This window comes from Sorex fumeus, unplaced genomic scaffold, assembly GCF_029834395.1.
Source record: "Sorex fumeus unplaced genomic scaffold, SorFum_2.1 ptg000030l, whole genome shotgun sequence".
Lineage (NCBI taxonomy): Eukaryota > Metazoa > Chordata > Mammalia > Eulipotyphla > Soricidae > Sorex > Sorex fumeus.
Window position 1 is genome coordinate 13352992 of NW_026606087.1, and position 16057 is coordinate 13369048.

At 39.5% G+C, this 16057-nt stretch overlaps 2 protein-coding genes across 2 annotated transcripts; one reads left to right on the plus strand and one right to left on the minus strand.

Moving 5' to 3' along the window:
* The first annotated feature begins 724 nt into the window (after positions 1–724).
* Positions 725–1660, plus strand: LOC130025427 (olfactory receptor 52P1-like). Its single transcript, XM_056116377.1, has one exon. The coding sequence runs from the start codon at positions 725–727 to the stop codon at positions 1658–1660; it is 936 nt and encodes a 311-aa protein (XP_055972352.1).
* Positions 1661–14192: 12532 nt separating this feature from the next.
* LOC130025428 (olfactory receptor 52E4-like) lies at positions 14193–15215 on the minus strand. Its single transcript, XM_056116379.1, has one exon. It carries the CDS (start codon positions 15213–15215, stop codon positions 14193–14195), a length of 1023 nt encoding a protein of 340 aa, XP_055972354.1.
* Positions 15216–16057: the final 842 nt, after the last annotated feature.

The following is a 16057-nucleotide window of genomic DNA, read 5'->3' on the forward strand; positions in this document are numbered from 1 at the left end:
ATAGAGGATCCTTGGGAAAGGAACTGGGTAATAATCATAAAGTGGATTTCTGATAAGGGAAAACACATGAAAATCAGGTAAGTAAAAGATTTTCTTCAACAACTCAGCATTCTTAAAACAAGGAGTAAAAGAGATCATAGTTCTCTAAGACACTCTCATCATTTAATCAATAGTGAAATGTTTCCTTCCTATTCTTACTTAGACATCTAGAAAAAAATTGAAATTTGAATTATTGAACTGGGAAAAGAGAGAGTAAATTTTCATGATACCATCCCTTGTAAACTGACAACTGATAACAAAATGAGGGTGTGAGTAGTATAGGTACTTAGAGATAGGCCTGGATCTAGATCAAAATTGGAATTCCTGATTGTTAATGCCCTCTCTATCTTTCTCTCTTTCTTTTTCTCTTTCTTTCTCTCTTTCTTTCTCTTTCTATCCCTCCCACCCTCTCTATCTGTTTGTTGGTTCATCCATCTTCTCTCATTTATAATTGTCACTGTCACTGTCCTCCCGTTGTTCATCAATTTGCTTAAGCGGGCCCAGCAATTCATTCTCTCCATTGTGAGACTTCTTGTTACTGTGATACATTTAGTACATCATGATACAAAATAAATATTCTTTGAATCTTTCTATGAAATTTCTCTCGCTAGTTATTCAAAATTATATCAATCAAAACAATTCACTTTGTATGTCTCATTGGCAGGTATTTATTCAACCAACTACTATGAGAATCTTCAACCAATCCAGCTCCATGAGCTTCACTTTGTTGGGCATACCTGGCTTAGAATCACAACATTTGTGGCTATCTATTCCCTTTTCCTCTATGTTTTTGACTATACTCATTGGCAACGGTGCTATACTCTTCCTCGTAGCCACAGAACCCACCCTTTACACACCAATGTACCTGCTTCTGGCCTTGTTGATGGTGGTTGACCTTGTATCCTCTCTGGCTCTACTGCCCAAGATTCTCTGCCTTTTTTGGTTCAATGATAGAGACATAGCTCCCAATGCCTGTTTCACTCAAATGTTTTTCATTCATGGAGCATCTGTAGTACGATCAGCACTACTTGTTGCAATGGCCTATGACCGCTTTGTGGCTGTGTGTGAGCCATTACGTTACAACACAATTCTGAGCCATTCCTTAGTTGGACGCTTGGGACTATTGGCCCTAACCAAGGGTGTGATACTTGTTCTTCCCTTGCCTCTTCTACTTCAAAGGTTGACTTTCTGTCATGTGGTCATACCTCATACATACTGTGACCATATGGCTGTGGTGAAAATGGCCTGTGGCCATACCAAACCCAATCGTATTTATGGGCTCTTTGTGATTCTGCTTGTGGTAGGACTTGATTTGCTGCTTATTGGTTTCTCTTATGGTCTCATCCTGCAGGCTGTGGTACGTCTCAATTCTCGAGATGCCACCTTCAAAGCCCTCAATACCTGCTCTGCCCACATCTTTGTCATCCTTGTCACCTATATACCTGCACTCTTTTCCTCTCTCACCCATCGCATTGGTCGTAATATTCCTCCACATGCCCATATTCTCCTGGCAAATCTCTATCTTCTTCTGCCCTCAATGCTCAACCCCATCATCTATGGAATAAAAATGAAAGAAATACGAGACAAGGTACTCAAATGTTTGTTCAAAGGAACTACATAAACGGTTAATTCCATCAACATTATCCTATGGGTTAATGAATAATGAGAACAACAGATGATGATGTGGTCAAAATACCCAAGATCCAATTTTATCTCCACATGAGCTGTTGAAAGAATATAATATGGAAGAAAATTTGTTTGGGTTTACATAAAGAACAAATTTATTTTTATTTCATTGAACTGTGAACTAATTATGGAGAGCTTTAGTTGTGTTGCTATGTCTAACAGAAGTACTCTTAAAGCATATATAACCTGTTAATTCACATCTACATTTGTTCATAAACTATATATAGATTCTTTGTAAATAATCTGAAACTATTTGTCTGGTAGAAAATTTATGTTTGTTTAAGTTTTTCTATTTCTCCTATTCTGTGTATCTAACTAGTATTTTATTGTTGAAAGACACATGATATTCTGCACATTTATTAACTTTGGATACATCTTAGAAGGCATGCAATAACTCATCAGTATATCGGTCATTTCACCTAAAATTTTAATACACTGGGAATGCATAATGTTCTCAGTCACAGTCACGGTCACGGTCCTCCTGGTGTTCATTGATTTGCTTAAGTGGGCCCAGTAATGTCTCCATCATGACACTTGTTCTCAGTATCAATCAAATTTTTGTAATTATGTTCATACTTATTCCAAAAATCAAGTGGAGGGGCTGGATCAATAGCACAGTGGGTAGGGCATTTGCCTTGCACACGGCCGACCCAGGTTCAATTCCCAGCATCCCATATGGTCCCCTGAGCACCACCAGGGGTAATTCCTGAGTGCAGAGCCAGGAGTAACCCCTGTGCATTGCCAGGTGTGACCCAAAAAGCAAAAAAAAAATCAAGTGGAAGATTATATACATATACCCATGGTTCAGTGCTGAGATGTATTTCTTGCAAGAGGAAATATGCATACAATTAACTATTCAAAAACTTGTATTGAAATGTTTTTAAGAATTGTAATGAGAATTATATGAAATTATTAAAATGTGGCTATCAAATCCTCGATATAAGGCAAATGTAAAGTTTGTAATAAGAATGGCCAATTTATAATTAAAGTTAAAAAAAAGCTATTGAAAAAGAGCATAGCCCATTTTAGCACAATATTGACCATTTTGATAGTGACTTTAAAGGCAGTAAAAAAATCTCTATGTAATAATGCTCTTTCAATCTATCACTGTCTTTAGTTCCTAATTTATGCCAATTTGGTCTTGTAGTTCTTCAGGTATCTAATTTCACTTTTACAAAGAGTTCTAAAATGTAAGTAGATAGGTTATTCAGAGATTTAACTACTTAGCCTGGGAACAGCAGAGTAATTGTCATAAGGGTATGTCTGTGGTCTTTTGGGGCAGAGATTTCTCCAGCATCTTCCAATATAGAATTGTACCCAAGTCTACTACTTTTAAGACAAGTACTTTAGCCTCTTTATTAGGTCTCATTCATTGCATCTTAATGCAAATGTCCTGATTTTTAAGATTTCATTTTTTCTACTAGCATGCTGATAACAAACATGCCTTACCTAAACATTCGAATATCCTTGCAGCTCTACAATGCTTACAATTATGTTGTCAGTCTAATATTTGATGGTCTCTGCCCTGCTATTATAAGTGATCAATGTCTTTTCAAATATTGCTATCAAACTGAAGTTTTTGTAAAATCTTTAATAACGGTACCACCTCTTCTCAGTTACTATGCTTTACCACTTACCAATAAGGAGAGGAACTTCTAAATCACAGGCAAAAAAAGTGAGTAGCTCCAGTTCCACATATTACCATCTATATCTCTCACTTGTATTAGCTTGTGTCTACTAAAAATCATATGCTAAAATGGGACTTTATATGTAAGGTTTTCTTTAGAAGAAATACCTTTCTTTTTTCTTAACTTTTATTAGTGAGACATCATGAGGTACAGTTGTAGACTTACATATTGTTGTGCTTGGGTTTCAATTATACAATGAACAAATGCCCATCCCCCCACCAGTGCCCATTTCCCACCACCACGGAGCCCAGTATCCCTCCCACCCCCCTCAAACAAGAAATACCTTTCTGAAATAAAAATAATTAGTATAAATTGGGAGATCTATCTAATCCTAATATAAATTTAACCTCTAGTTGTGAAGAAAGAGAAAAGTAGTTGGTAGTATTATCTTAGTATGTCATACAAAATCAGAAAAGGCCAACCATAAAACATGAATTTTCTTAACATCAACTCTTTAAAACATGAATTTTGTTAAATATATTTGCAATCCTCAGCCATTAGTGTTGAGAAGTCAATGCCAAACATTATTTTAATTATTTTTAATGGCAGTTATTAATTTAAGATTTCAGGAATTAAGTCCCCTTATCAATTAAGCTTCGTGTTAATAGGAGGCCCGTGATGCACATTCATGTGACACTAACTTGACAAGAAAGAGAAGAGAGAAATAGCAAATAGCTATTCTTCAAACCCTTTACACTCTCTCTGACTCTTAGGTTCATTAAAGGCAAGGGTCAGCAACTTTTACTATAAAGGTTTCTTTTTAATTTTTTTTATTTTATAAGGTAGTTCACAATATTTGATTACACTTAATATTCAAACACCAATCCCACCACCAGTATACCTTCCCAACAAGCATATTTGGGATGTTTCCATCTCAAACTCCAATCCCTGTTCCAAAGCAGAACCAAAATAATATATTTTGTATTGTTTGTTATGAAAAACTGCTGAAATTTCTACAAAAATGCATCCATAGAGGAAAGAGTATGAAGATTGTTCTATTTTGGCAGGGGCCATTAGGTCCTTCTATAAGATATCAGTAACATGTGGTTAAAGGTTGAGCCTTGTGAACGTTCATATATATCTGTAAGCATATATATGCTTACAGTTATATTTATGATTACAGTTATATTTATCTGTATATACACACATATACATATATGTGTATATATATATGTATTTCCCTCTGTGATCAGTTGCCTACTATTTGAACCCTATCAAATGTGGTGTGGTACTCTTGGAGTATGGGTAGGGTGTGTCTTATGATGTGCTACACGGCCTCAAAGCCCAGGAATAGGTTCATTCATGTGTAAGGCTCAGCCCAAGCGTGTGGGGAGTGGCCTTGAGCATGGCAGTCGTTGGGTTCTGGAGGCTTTCATCTGCTGGGGCTGGATTCGTTGGGGCAGGGAGGGCTCTCACCTGGCCCCCTCTGGGGCACCCTGAGTAAAATAGCCTGACTCAGGGTCTGGTGGCATGGCTATAGTGAGCCTCATGCTATGTTCCCTTCTGGGAGAGAAGGACATGTGATCTGGATGGTGGCCAATGACGAGATTATCTTAGTATAAAGTTTAATATAGTGAATTTGTGTTTTTTGTTTTCTTATTTTAGAACTCTGCCATGAGTCATGACGTTATTGTAGTATTGCAGTCATCAATGATGCATAAGCAAATCAATATAATTCTGTACCCATAAAATTTAATTTGCAAAAATGGGTCTCAGTTCATATTTAGACCACAAACCATAGTCTTCTACCTTTGCTCTAAGACCATCATGATATTATTTTTATAAAAATTAAATAATTGAAACCAATCATTGTCTTCTAGTAAAGGGTTAGTTAAAGCACACTATGAAACAGTTTTAAAAAGTGGAATGAGTTCATACTGCCATTAGTTGGCATCAATAATAACAGGCTAACCAATAACTAAAAAAGTAGTATTTCCAAACATGATTCTATTTTGTGGTACTGATATTTTAAAAAATTTGTTTACATAAAAGATATTTTTGAACAAATATGTGTTATACTGGATTGAGAAGTGTGCTCCAAATTCTTGTCTGCGAAGACAGCTAGCATGTGAGCTTATCTGGAAATAGGATATTTTCAAATTCTTATAAAGTAAAATTAAGGTAATATTAGATTTAATATAGACTCAGTCCCTTTTTTTAATAATAGTAATAATAATAGCAAACCATAGACACAGGAAGAAACAAAATGAAGGTGTGGGGAGGTGTATGTGGAAAAACAGAGAGGCCATCTTATGTCATAGGTAGGGATTGGAGCTATGTATATATTTTCAGTCAAGAAATACCAATAATTGGGCAGTCACTAGAATCTATAGAAAAAAATGACAGAAAAAACTTAGAACTAGAGCCTTCAGAGAAGCATTAATCTACTGACAAACTGGTTTTTGAATTTTGGATCTAAAATGCTATTAAATTATTTAATTTTCTGAAGTTAGTAACAGCAATTAATCCTCTCAGTATCTTATTTGAAAACGGTAATACCCAAAAGTAGAAAGAGAGTAAGGAAGATATTGTCTGCCATAGAGACAAGGGGTGGGGTTGTGTGGGCATGGCCCGAGGGATACAGGGTACTGGTGACATTGGTAGTGGAAAATGTACTTTGGTGGAGGATTGGGTGTTCAATCATTGTATAACTGAAACTCAATCATGAAAGATTTGTAACTATATATCACAAGGATTCATTAAAAATATTTAAAAATAAAAACGTCTTAAGAAGTATTTATGTCAATTACTGCCAATCATGGGCTGGAGCAATAGCACAGCAGGTAAGGCAGTTGCCTTGCTCGCGGCCGACATGGCCGACCTGGGTTCGATTCCTCTGCCCCTCTCGGAGAGCCCAGCAAGCTACCGAGAGTATCTCGCCACACAGCAAAGCCCGGCAAGCTACCCATGACGTATTAGATATGCCAAAAGCAGTAACAAAAACTCTCACAATTTGTTGTGAGACGTTACTGGTGCCCACTCGAGCAAATCGATGAACAACAGGAGGACAGTGCTACAGTGCTACGCTACTGCCAATCATTATGTAAGGTAGCTGTTTTCATTATACAATTTTTATTTTAATACTTCAATTCTATGTAGTAATTTTTGTGGTCAAGCAAAAAGTGTTACAAAAATCAAGTTAGAAATGCATATGCCCTTTCTTCTGATTATTCTATTGCTCTATATATTTGTACTTTAAAAATAATTTTATATAAAAAAAAGTCAATGAAATAGGATGATCGTATGGTTTTTAAATAACAAAGGTCTAGAAACATCTGTCCATCCGCATGCTTAAACCATTGTTGACAAACATATGAAAGAATGTTTCTGTGGAAAAGAACAAAATAGGCCTACTATGCTCATATGAAATAGTTGATCTGAAATAAAAAGTATTTGCTAAGAAATAAAGAAAATGTTATAATATGCTCATGTTTACATAAATTGTAAAGTTATTCATTGGTAATCTTTCATATTATATCTTGTTCCACAGAAAACATGTAAAAATAGTTTTTTTTTTGTCTTGTCACTTAGTAATTAGGTTAAAAAATTCTGTGTTGATACAGCCTAAGAGAAGGACCACATGGAGGGCGTGGGAACCACAGATCCCGGAGAAAAAAAAAAAAAACAGGTTCCAAAAAGAGCCGAGATCACCAGCAAGTCCCAGATGGGGTAGGTGCCGCAACCCACCTGCCCCAGATGGAACCCCGGTGACCAGAAGCCTCTACAAGCACAGCTCGAGTATGCGGGAACTAGGACTTTTTCTCAAAATCGCGCGGCCGCATAAGCGGCCGCGCGACATCTCTCTATATACAAAGTGATCAATGGGAAGTAAACCACCCAACCTTTCTCCCTGAAAATCAGAGTTAAGTTTGGAGCACGGCCACAGCCCCAGAAACACAAGGACTTAATGCAGAACCCAGCAGCTTGGAGCAGAAAAGTGAACGGACTATGCGTTAATCCAGGCCATCATTTCTGCCCAGAGGGGAAAGGGTGTTGCCCCATTCGCCCTCTCTTCTCTGGAAAGAAGGATGGCGGCCGCATGGGAGCCTTGTGGACATCAGGTATGGGCCGGGGGTGTGGGGGCGACTAAAACCTCATGGGAAGGGGGGCCTTCCGGTCCGTGCTTCACGCCCTACCGAGGTCAACAGTTGCCCCCCACGAGCGGCTCCCCAGCACGGCCACAGCCCCAGAAGCACAAGGACTTAATGCAGAACCCGGCAGCTTGGAGCAGAAAAGTGAAAGGACTATGCGTTAATCCAGGCCATCATGTCTGTCCGGAGGGGAAAGGGTACTGCCCCATTCGCCCTCTCTTCTCTGGAAAGAAAGATGGCGGCCGCATGGGAGCCTTGTGGACAGCAAATATGAGTCGGGGGTGTGAGGGTGACTAAAACCTCATGGGAAGGGGGGCCTTCCGGTCCGTCCTTCACGCCCTACTGAGGCCACCAGCTGCCCCCCACGAGCGGCTCTCCAGCACAGCCACAGCCGCAGAAGCACAAGGATTTAATGCAGAACCCAGAAGCTTGGAGCAGAAAAGTGAAAGGACAATGCATTAATCCAGGCCATCAAGTCTGCCGGAGGGGAAAGGGTGTTGCCCCATTCGCCCTCTCTTCTCTGGAAAGAAGGATGGCGGCCGCATGGGAGCCTTGTGGACATCAGGTATGGGCCGGGGGTGTGGGGGCGACTAAAACCTCATGGGAAGGGGGGCCTTCCGGTCCGTGCTTCACGCCCTACCGAGGTCAACAGTTGCCCCCCACGAGCGGCTCCCCAGCACGGCCACAGCCCCAGAAGCACAAGGACTTAATGCAGAACCCGGCAGCTTGGAGCAGAAAAGTGAAAGGACTATGCGTTAATCCAGGCCATCATGTCTGTCCGGAGGGGAAAGGGTGCTGCCCCATTCGCCCTCTCTTCTCTGGAAAGAAAGATGGCAGCCGCATGGGAGCCTTGTGGACAGCAAATATGAGCCGGGGGTATGAGGGCGACTAAAACCTCATGGGAAGGGGGGCCTTCCGGTCCGTCCTTCACGCCCTACTGAGGCCACCAGTTGCCCCCCACGAGCGGCTCTCCGGTACGACCACAGCCCCAGAAGCACAAGGATTTAATGCAGAACCCAGAAGCTTGGAGCAGAAAAGTGAACGGACAATGCATTAATCCAGGCCATCAAGTCTGCCGGAGGAGAAAGGGTGTTGCCCCATTCGCCCTCTCTTCTCTGGAAAGAAGGATGGCGGCCACATGGGAGCCTTGTGGACAGCAGGTATGGGCCGGGGGTGTGGGGGCGACTAAAACCTCATGGGAAGGGGGGCGTTCCGGTCCGTCCTTCACGCCCTACCGAGGTCAACAGTTGCCCCTCACGAGCGGCTCCCCAGCACGGCCACAGCCCCACAAGCACAAGGACTTAATCAGAACCCAGCAGCTTGGAGCAGAAAAGTGAAAGGACTATGCGTTAATCCAGGCCATCATGTCTGCACAGAGGGGAAAGGGTGTTGCTCCCTTCCGCCCTCCTCCCTCTGGAAAGAAAGATGGCGGCCACATGGGAGCCTTATGGACAGCAGGTATGAGCGGGGGGTGTGGGGGCAACTAAAACCTCATGGGAAGGGGGGCGTTCCGGTCCGTCCTTCACACCCTACCAAGGCCACCAGTCACCCCCCGCGAGCAGCTCTCCAGCACAGCCACGGCCCCAGAAGCACAAGGACTTAATGCAGAACCCGGCAGCTTGGAGCAGAAAAGTGAACGGACTATGCATTAATCCAGGCCATCAAGTCTGCAGGAGGGGAAAGGGTGTTGCCCCATTCGCCCTCTCCTCTCTGGAAAGAAAGATGGCGGCTACATGGGAGGCTTGTGGACAGCAGGTATGAGCCGGGAGTGTGGGGGCAACTAAAACCTCATGGGAAGAGGGGCGTTTCAGTCCGCCCTTCACGCCCTATCGAGGCCACCAGTTGCTACCCACGAGCGACTCTCCAGCACGGCCGTGACTCCAGAACACAGAAACCAATTTCTTAACTATCTGACTTTCAGTAGAAATACTTCCAGGGTCAATAGGTAAAATAGCAGAAATCCAAAACCAACATTTAATTCTTGAGCCCAGCTGTAGAAAGCAAATCACTTCACAATGCTTTTTCAGCATGTCTGATTTGGGGGGGTAAACTCTAAATAATAGTGGTGAATCTTTTATTGAAACAATGAATCTAATCAAAGCAGATAGAGTGTTAACTAGAATTCATCTGCCTCACAGGGACGGGGAGGGGTGGGGGGTGGGGTTTTATTGGGGTTCTTCATGGTAAAAAATAAGTATTAGTAAAGGGAAATGTGTTTGATATTTGCATGACTGAGACCTAAACCTGAAAGCTTTGTAACCTTTCCCACAGTGATTCAATAAATAAAAAAAAAAATTCTGTGTTTTATTGGCTGTATTGGTTACATAGAACCAAAGATAATCTTGAGGTTATAATATTGAGGGTTTTTTTTTTCACTTAAAAAAAGCAAAGGAAAGACTGAATTACTACCTACCTTGAAAATATTTTCTACTGACTGAACATATTGAAAGCATCAGTGTCTTAGATTTAGATCTAAATTTTAGCTAAATTTACATATATCTGTATATCTGTAGATTTAATTCCACGTGATTCAATATTTAACTATTTGGAGAAAATTCCAGACATGTAAAATTCCAAGACCTAGATAATTCAAAATAATAAAACAAAATAAGAGATACTTAGTTACATAAATATCTATTTTCTAATGTTGACTGATTAAGCTTGAGAATTTGAGGTCCATCAGAACAACCACAGCGATTGAAAATTTTAAAAGACAAGTTCAAAGCAATAGCATTTTAAGTAGAGGCAGAAAAGTCATATATAAAGTCCCTTTCAATTTAAGGAGACTAGTTTTGGAAAATATTTCAGTTTGTAATAAGAAATTTTACATATCACAACGAGAAATAAACCATTATTTTAAAAATACAAACGAACAAAAGTAAACTCAGAAAACTCCATTTGATAATAGGCTACAAAGAAGAAAATAGCATAACAAACATTCCTACAAAGAAGTCAATTTACCCACACCAAAAGGGGCGATTCTGAAGAGAAAGATATACACTAAAACTTTCAGTTCTATAAAAATGGAGCATAACCTTAAAACTGATCAGAATTCACCATGGAAAAAGAATGAAAGAAATACTTTAGAAAAGGAGTTCTGCCATAGGAGAGGAATATGTTGTCTTTTTCAATACTAGAAGACTAACTAGAGACATGACTATCTAAAGTGAATGAACTGAACCTGCTTCATTTGTCTTTATTTTCCACTTTATTTGATTTCATTTTGTCTAATTTATGGTGTTAGAGAACATAATGATTAGGGAAATATTACTCATTAAAGAATCATAGTAGAAAAGTTGGACTGGAACAATAGCACAGCGTGTAGGGCGCTTGCCTTGCACGCAGCCAACATGGCCGACCCGAGTTCGATTCCTCCGCCCCTCTTGGAGAGACCGGCAAGCTACCGAGAGTATCTTGCGCGCATGGCAAAGCCTGGCAAGCTACCCATGATGTACACGATATGCCAAACAGAGTAACAACAAAGTCTCACTATGGAGACGGTACTGGGCCCGCTCAAGCAAATCGATGAACAACGGTAGGACAGTGACACTGACAGTAGAAAAGTTCAGGACTGCATGAATCAATTAAAGACAAAAGTAGCCTTTGCCAGTGCCAATGGCAGAAAAAGAAATTCACAATTAGCAATAAGTAAAAGCAAATTAAATAAACAGAATCTAAGTCAAAAATCAAAGCTAAATATGTCAGAGCATTGATAGCATAGTCACTGTCACTGTCACTGTCACTGTCACTGTCACTGTCACTGTTCTTTCGTTGTTCACCAATTTGCTGGAGCGGGCCCAGTAACATTGTGAGACTTGTTACTGTGTTTGGCATATCGAATACGTCATGGGTAGCTTGCTAGGCTTTGCTGTGGGGGCGAGATACTCTCGGTAACTTGCCGGGCTCTCCAAGAGGGGTAGAGGAATCGAACTCAGGTTGGTCATGTTGGCTGCATGCAAGGCAAATGCCCTACCAGCTGTGCTATTGCTCCAGCCCTGATGGCATAGTAATATATGTAAAAGAGGGAAATATGTCTAAGTGCTTATATATTTATTTATATTTTAAATATATAGAGCAATTAGAGTGTAAATAAAACCTACTTAGAAGGTTTAATTCTAGGGATTTAGAATTGTTTAAAAGTATTATTTCCTATCACATTTGTTTCCTTTAGCAAACACACATATTATTTTGCCAATAACAAAAAATGGGTAGCAGCAGAAAAATTGCATCATATCAATTTTGATCCGTGTATGAAAGGAATAAGGAGTACTGATCGCACCTATAAAGGATCATTTTATTTGCTTGGAGGTTTTTAAAATATATATTAAAATACATATATTTAAATCAAATCCATTACATATTTGGGAATTGAGGTTGAGGCCATAACAGTGCTCAGGACTTATTCCTGCTGTGCTCAGGTATCACTCTGGTGGTACTTGGGGCACCATATGCATTGCTGGGGGTTGAAGCAGCATGGAGAGCAAACTCTATAACTCATATACTATCTCTTTGCCTTAAATATTTTTTTCAATGGATTTTCCTTTTTTATGGTGCTAGTGATCAAACCCAGGGCCTCCTTCATACATATACTGTACCACTAAACTTCATTTAGACTATAAATATTCTTAAAGAATATCTTCTAAGGTTACCTGAATTATAGCACTGTAGCACTGTCCTGTTGTTCATTGATTTGCTCCAGCGAGCCCAGTAACGTCTCCATTGTGAGACTTGTTGTTACTGTGTTTGGCATATCAAATATGTCACGGATAGCTTGCCAGGCTTTGCTGTGCAGGTGACATACTCTCAGTAGCTTGCCGGGCTCTCCAACAGGGGCAAAGGAATCGAACCTGGGTGGGCCGGGTTGGCCGCATGCAAGGCAAATGCCCTACTCGCTGTGCTATCGCTCCAGCTCACCTGAATTATAGTTGTGGAAATTAATTTTTCTAAATAAAGATAGATAAGTACACTATTAAATTTTGAAAAATTAATTAGTTTGGTTGTGCTCAAGTGTTATTTCTCTATTAATCTCAAAGGAAGACAAGTAGGATAATGCCACCATCACGTTGATTACTGCAATCCTGGCACAAAACCCCACATCACAGTGCTTTTGGTCATATCTAATTAAGCCACTGCTTCTGTGACCTCGTCCATGTAGAAGAAAGTCAACCCAAGTTGTAGTTTCTTGCCATGAAACTTCCTTTACTTCATGGCTTGGGACATTCTACTAACCAGCTCTTCTATCATGTGCATACAACCTAGAAACGTTAAGTTAATAATTATCGGGTAGGTTATGAGCGACTCAAGCTCATTCATTTTCTTGAGAAAACAATTATAAGACACTTTTTATAAATTTTTGGATAACTCTGGCAGAGTGGAATACCAGTATCAACCATTTGTAACTGGATGGGGAAAGAAAAAAATCTTAGTACTGCCTTTCCTTCTTTACAGTTTTACTTCATCAATTTGCATTCCAAATTTTTTTTAAGTAAACTGCCAGAAGCAAGCCTTTGTTTTAACCCCTGTTTTCTCAGGAACTCAGATCTAATCTCACTAATGATAAAAATCTTCTGCCTCAACATCATAAGACCTGTAAAAGATACAGTCTTCATGATAATTTATTAGAAGATTTTAATATATATAAATACTATCATGTAATATTTTTATAACTGATATTTATTTATGTGTAGATTAAAAACATTTCTTTTTTCCCAAATATTATGAGAACAGTGAAATAAATATAGACCATGTATTAATTCATTCTCCAAATAACTAATGGACAGGAAGTAATTTAAAATTTACAGAAACACCAAACATATGTATCTTTTGCTAAATTTTTTAAAACTAGAATCAATTTTCTATAAGGAAAAGAAAAAGAAAAAGAGTTAATATTAGTGTCATTTGTCACTTTTTCTGTAAGCATATAGGAGAGGATTCACTTTCATTCTGCTGTAGGAACCATAGATTAATAACACTTTAAGAAAGGAAAGAGCCCAAGCAGGAAAAATATAGGTGAAATTAGGTTTTGTTTTTCCTTTTCCTTGAAATTTCTCTGTGAACTGGAGGTTACATTTTCATTTATAACTCCCAGGTTTACAAGGGAAAACAAATCCTCTTGTCCAAATGTAAAGTTTATACAGAAAAAATAATAAAATAGTGACTCTAAATCTATATTTGTGCTTACTTTTCCTTCTCATTTTCCCCAAGTAATCTTTACTTCCGACTTTTTAATACTCAAATGCAGATACACCCCTACTTGGTCTTGCTCAGGCAAATTGGTGGGCAAGTTGCTGTTTGTTCTTATGGTCTTTTCATTTGGTAAAATTTCATCTAATTTTACTTGCATTTGTATGTGTCATTGTTCAAAGTGATTTTATATGTAACATCACACATCAAGAATAATCTGCCCAAATGCTGTGTTAGGTATGGAAGAAGATATCATTTTTATTCCACAGTGAACCTTTGGAATTAGAACAAATTAGCCTAGTGTCATAACCTTTTTTTCTGAAGATTTTTTACAGTCAATGTGTTTATATGTAATTTTTCTGTCATTAGCTTATTTCCCCAGAAGTTGTAATTACTTAATACTTTCCCTTTACAGCTACCACTGCTGAATTATCAAACTGCTTTCTGACCACGGGCAATGGCAATGGAATCCTTTCTCCAGCACCCATATTTAGATAGCTTTTTATCAAACTCCTTTCTGACCATGGGAAATGGTCATGGGATCCTTTCTCCAGCACCCATATTTAGATAGCTTTTCTCGAAACTCCTTGGTTTTTACTCCATAAATAATAGGATTGAGCATTGGTGGTATCAGGAAGTAAAGGTTACCAAGAATGACATGGACATGAGGTGGAATTCCCCTGCCAAAGCGATGAGTAAGAAAGGAGAAAAGAGAGGGTGTGTAGGAGACAAGCATAACACAAATATGGGTGGTGCAGGTGTTCACTGCTTTGTGGTGGGCTTCCTTAGAAGAGAGACGCATTACAGCTCTGATGATTAGCACATAAGATGAAGCAATAGCTGAGATGTCTAGTCCAACAACAAACAAGGCCACCACAAGACCATATATCCTGTTGATCGTGGTGTCCACACACACCATCTTCACCACAGCCATGTGCTCACAATAGGTGGTGGGGATGACATTATTGGCACGAAAGGGCATCTGCTGGAGGAGGACAGGCATTGGAAGGATGAACAGGATGGCTCTTACTAAACTGACCAGACCTATAAGCGCTATGCGACTATTGGACAGGATGGTGGCATAGCGCAGGGGTTCACAGATGGCCACATAGCGGTCAAAGGCCATGCTCATCAGAATGGCAGACTGCATGACAGAGATGGAGTGAATGAAGAACAGCTGGACCAGGCAGCCTTCAAAGCTGATCTCACTTTGGCTAAACCAGAAGATGCAGAGGGCCTTGGGAATGGTGGTTGTGGACATGCCCAGATCTGTGAGGGCTAACATATAGAGGAGCAGAAACATAGGCTTGTGCAGGGCACGCTCTGTGGAGATGGTGAAGAGGATGGTGCAGTTCCCCAGAACAGTGATGAAGTACATGGAAGAGAAGGGGATAGACAACCATAAGTGTATGTCTTCCATACCAGGAATGCCTTGGAGAATGAAGAAAGAAGGATGACCCTGTGTGGTGTTGCAAGCAGTCATGGTGGCACCCTGGACAAATACCTGAGAAATCAATGAAGAAACCATATCAAGTTTTCAAAGAGAATCAATATTTTCAAAATGAAAAACAAAAAGTAAAAATTTAAAAGACACAAAAATGTACTGAAATTTTAACTAATTTATATCCTGTAATATTATGTATTTCGAACAATAAACTGACATCGACTCTGAAAGTTTATTTAAAAATGAATGATAAATATTTTGCTAGTGACAGCAATTTTTATTTGTTTATGAAACAAGTGTCAAACAAAAATATAAATGTATAATTTTATTGTGCACCAAATTAAAGAAAATAATGCAAAACAAAAATAAAGAGAAATACAAGAGAAGCTAATGCTATATTATATACACCTCTCAGCAACCAGACGCTAAATAGGTTAGCAAGGATTTAAAAAAATGAGGTCACTTAAAAATTTAACAACCTTGGGGCTGGAACGATAGTACAGCAGGTAGGACATTTGCCTTGCATGCAGCCAACCGGGTTCAATTCTCAGAATCCCACATGGTCCTCCAAGCGCAGCCAGGAGTAATTCCTGAGTGCAAAGCCAGGAGTAACCCCTGTGCATCATTCGGTGTGACCCAAAAAAGGCAAAAAAAAAAAAGAAAAAAATTAACAACCTTAGGTAAAAAAATTAAACATACAATTTCAGCAGATATGAGGCTTCTGGAAACTTTTTGTATAAGAGCTGTTGTAATGATTACTAAGAAGGCGAAAAGCAAACAGCAGCTGAGTTCCTGATGCTCAATGAATATACAACCAGAATGTGAACATAAAGCAACAATCTTCTCACTTAAGACAACTTACCTGCTTTTAAGGTGATGGAAAAGTGGGAAACTGGTCCCAAGCAACTTCTTCAAATAAGTCTGTT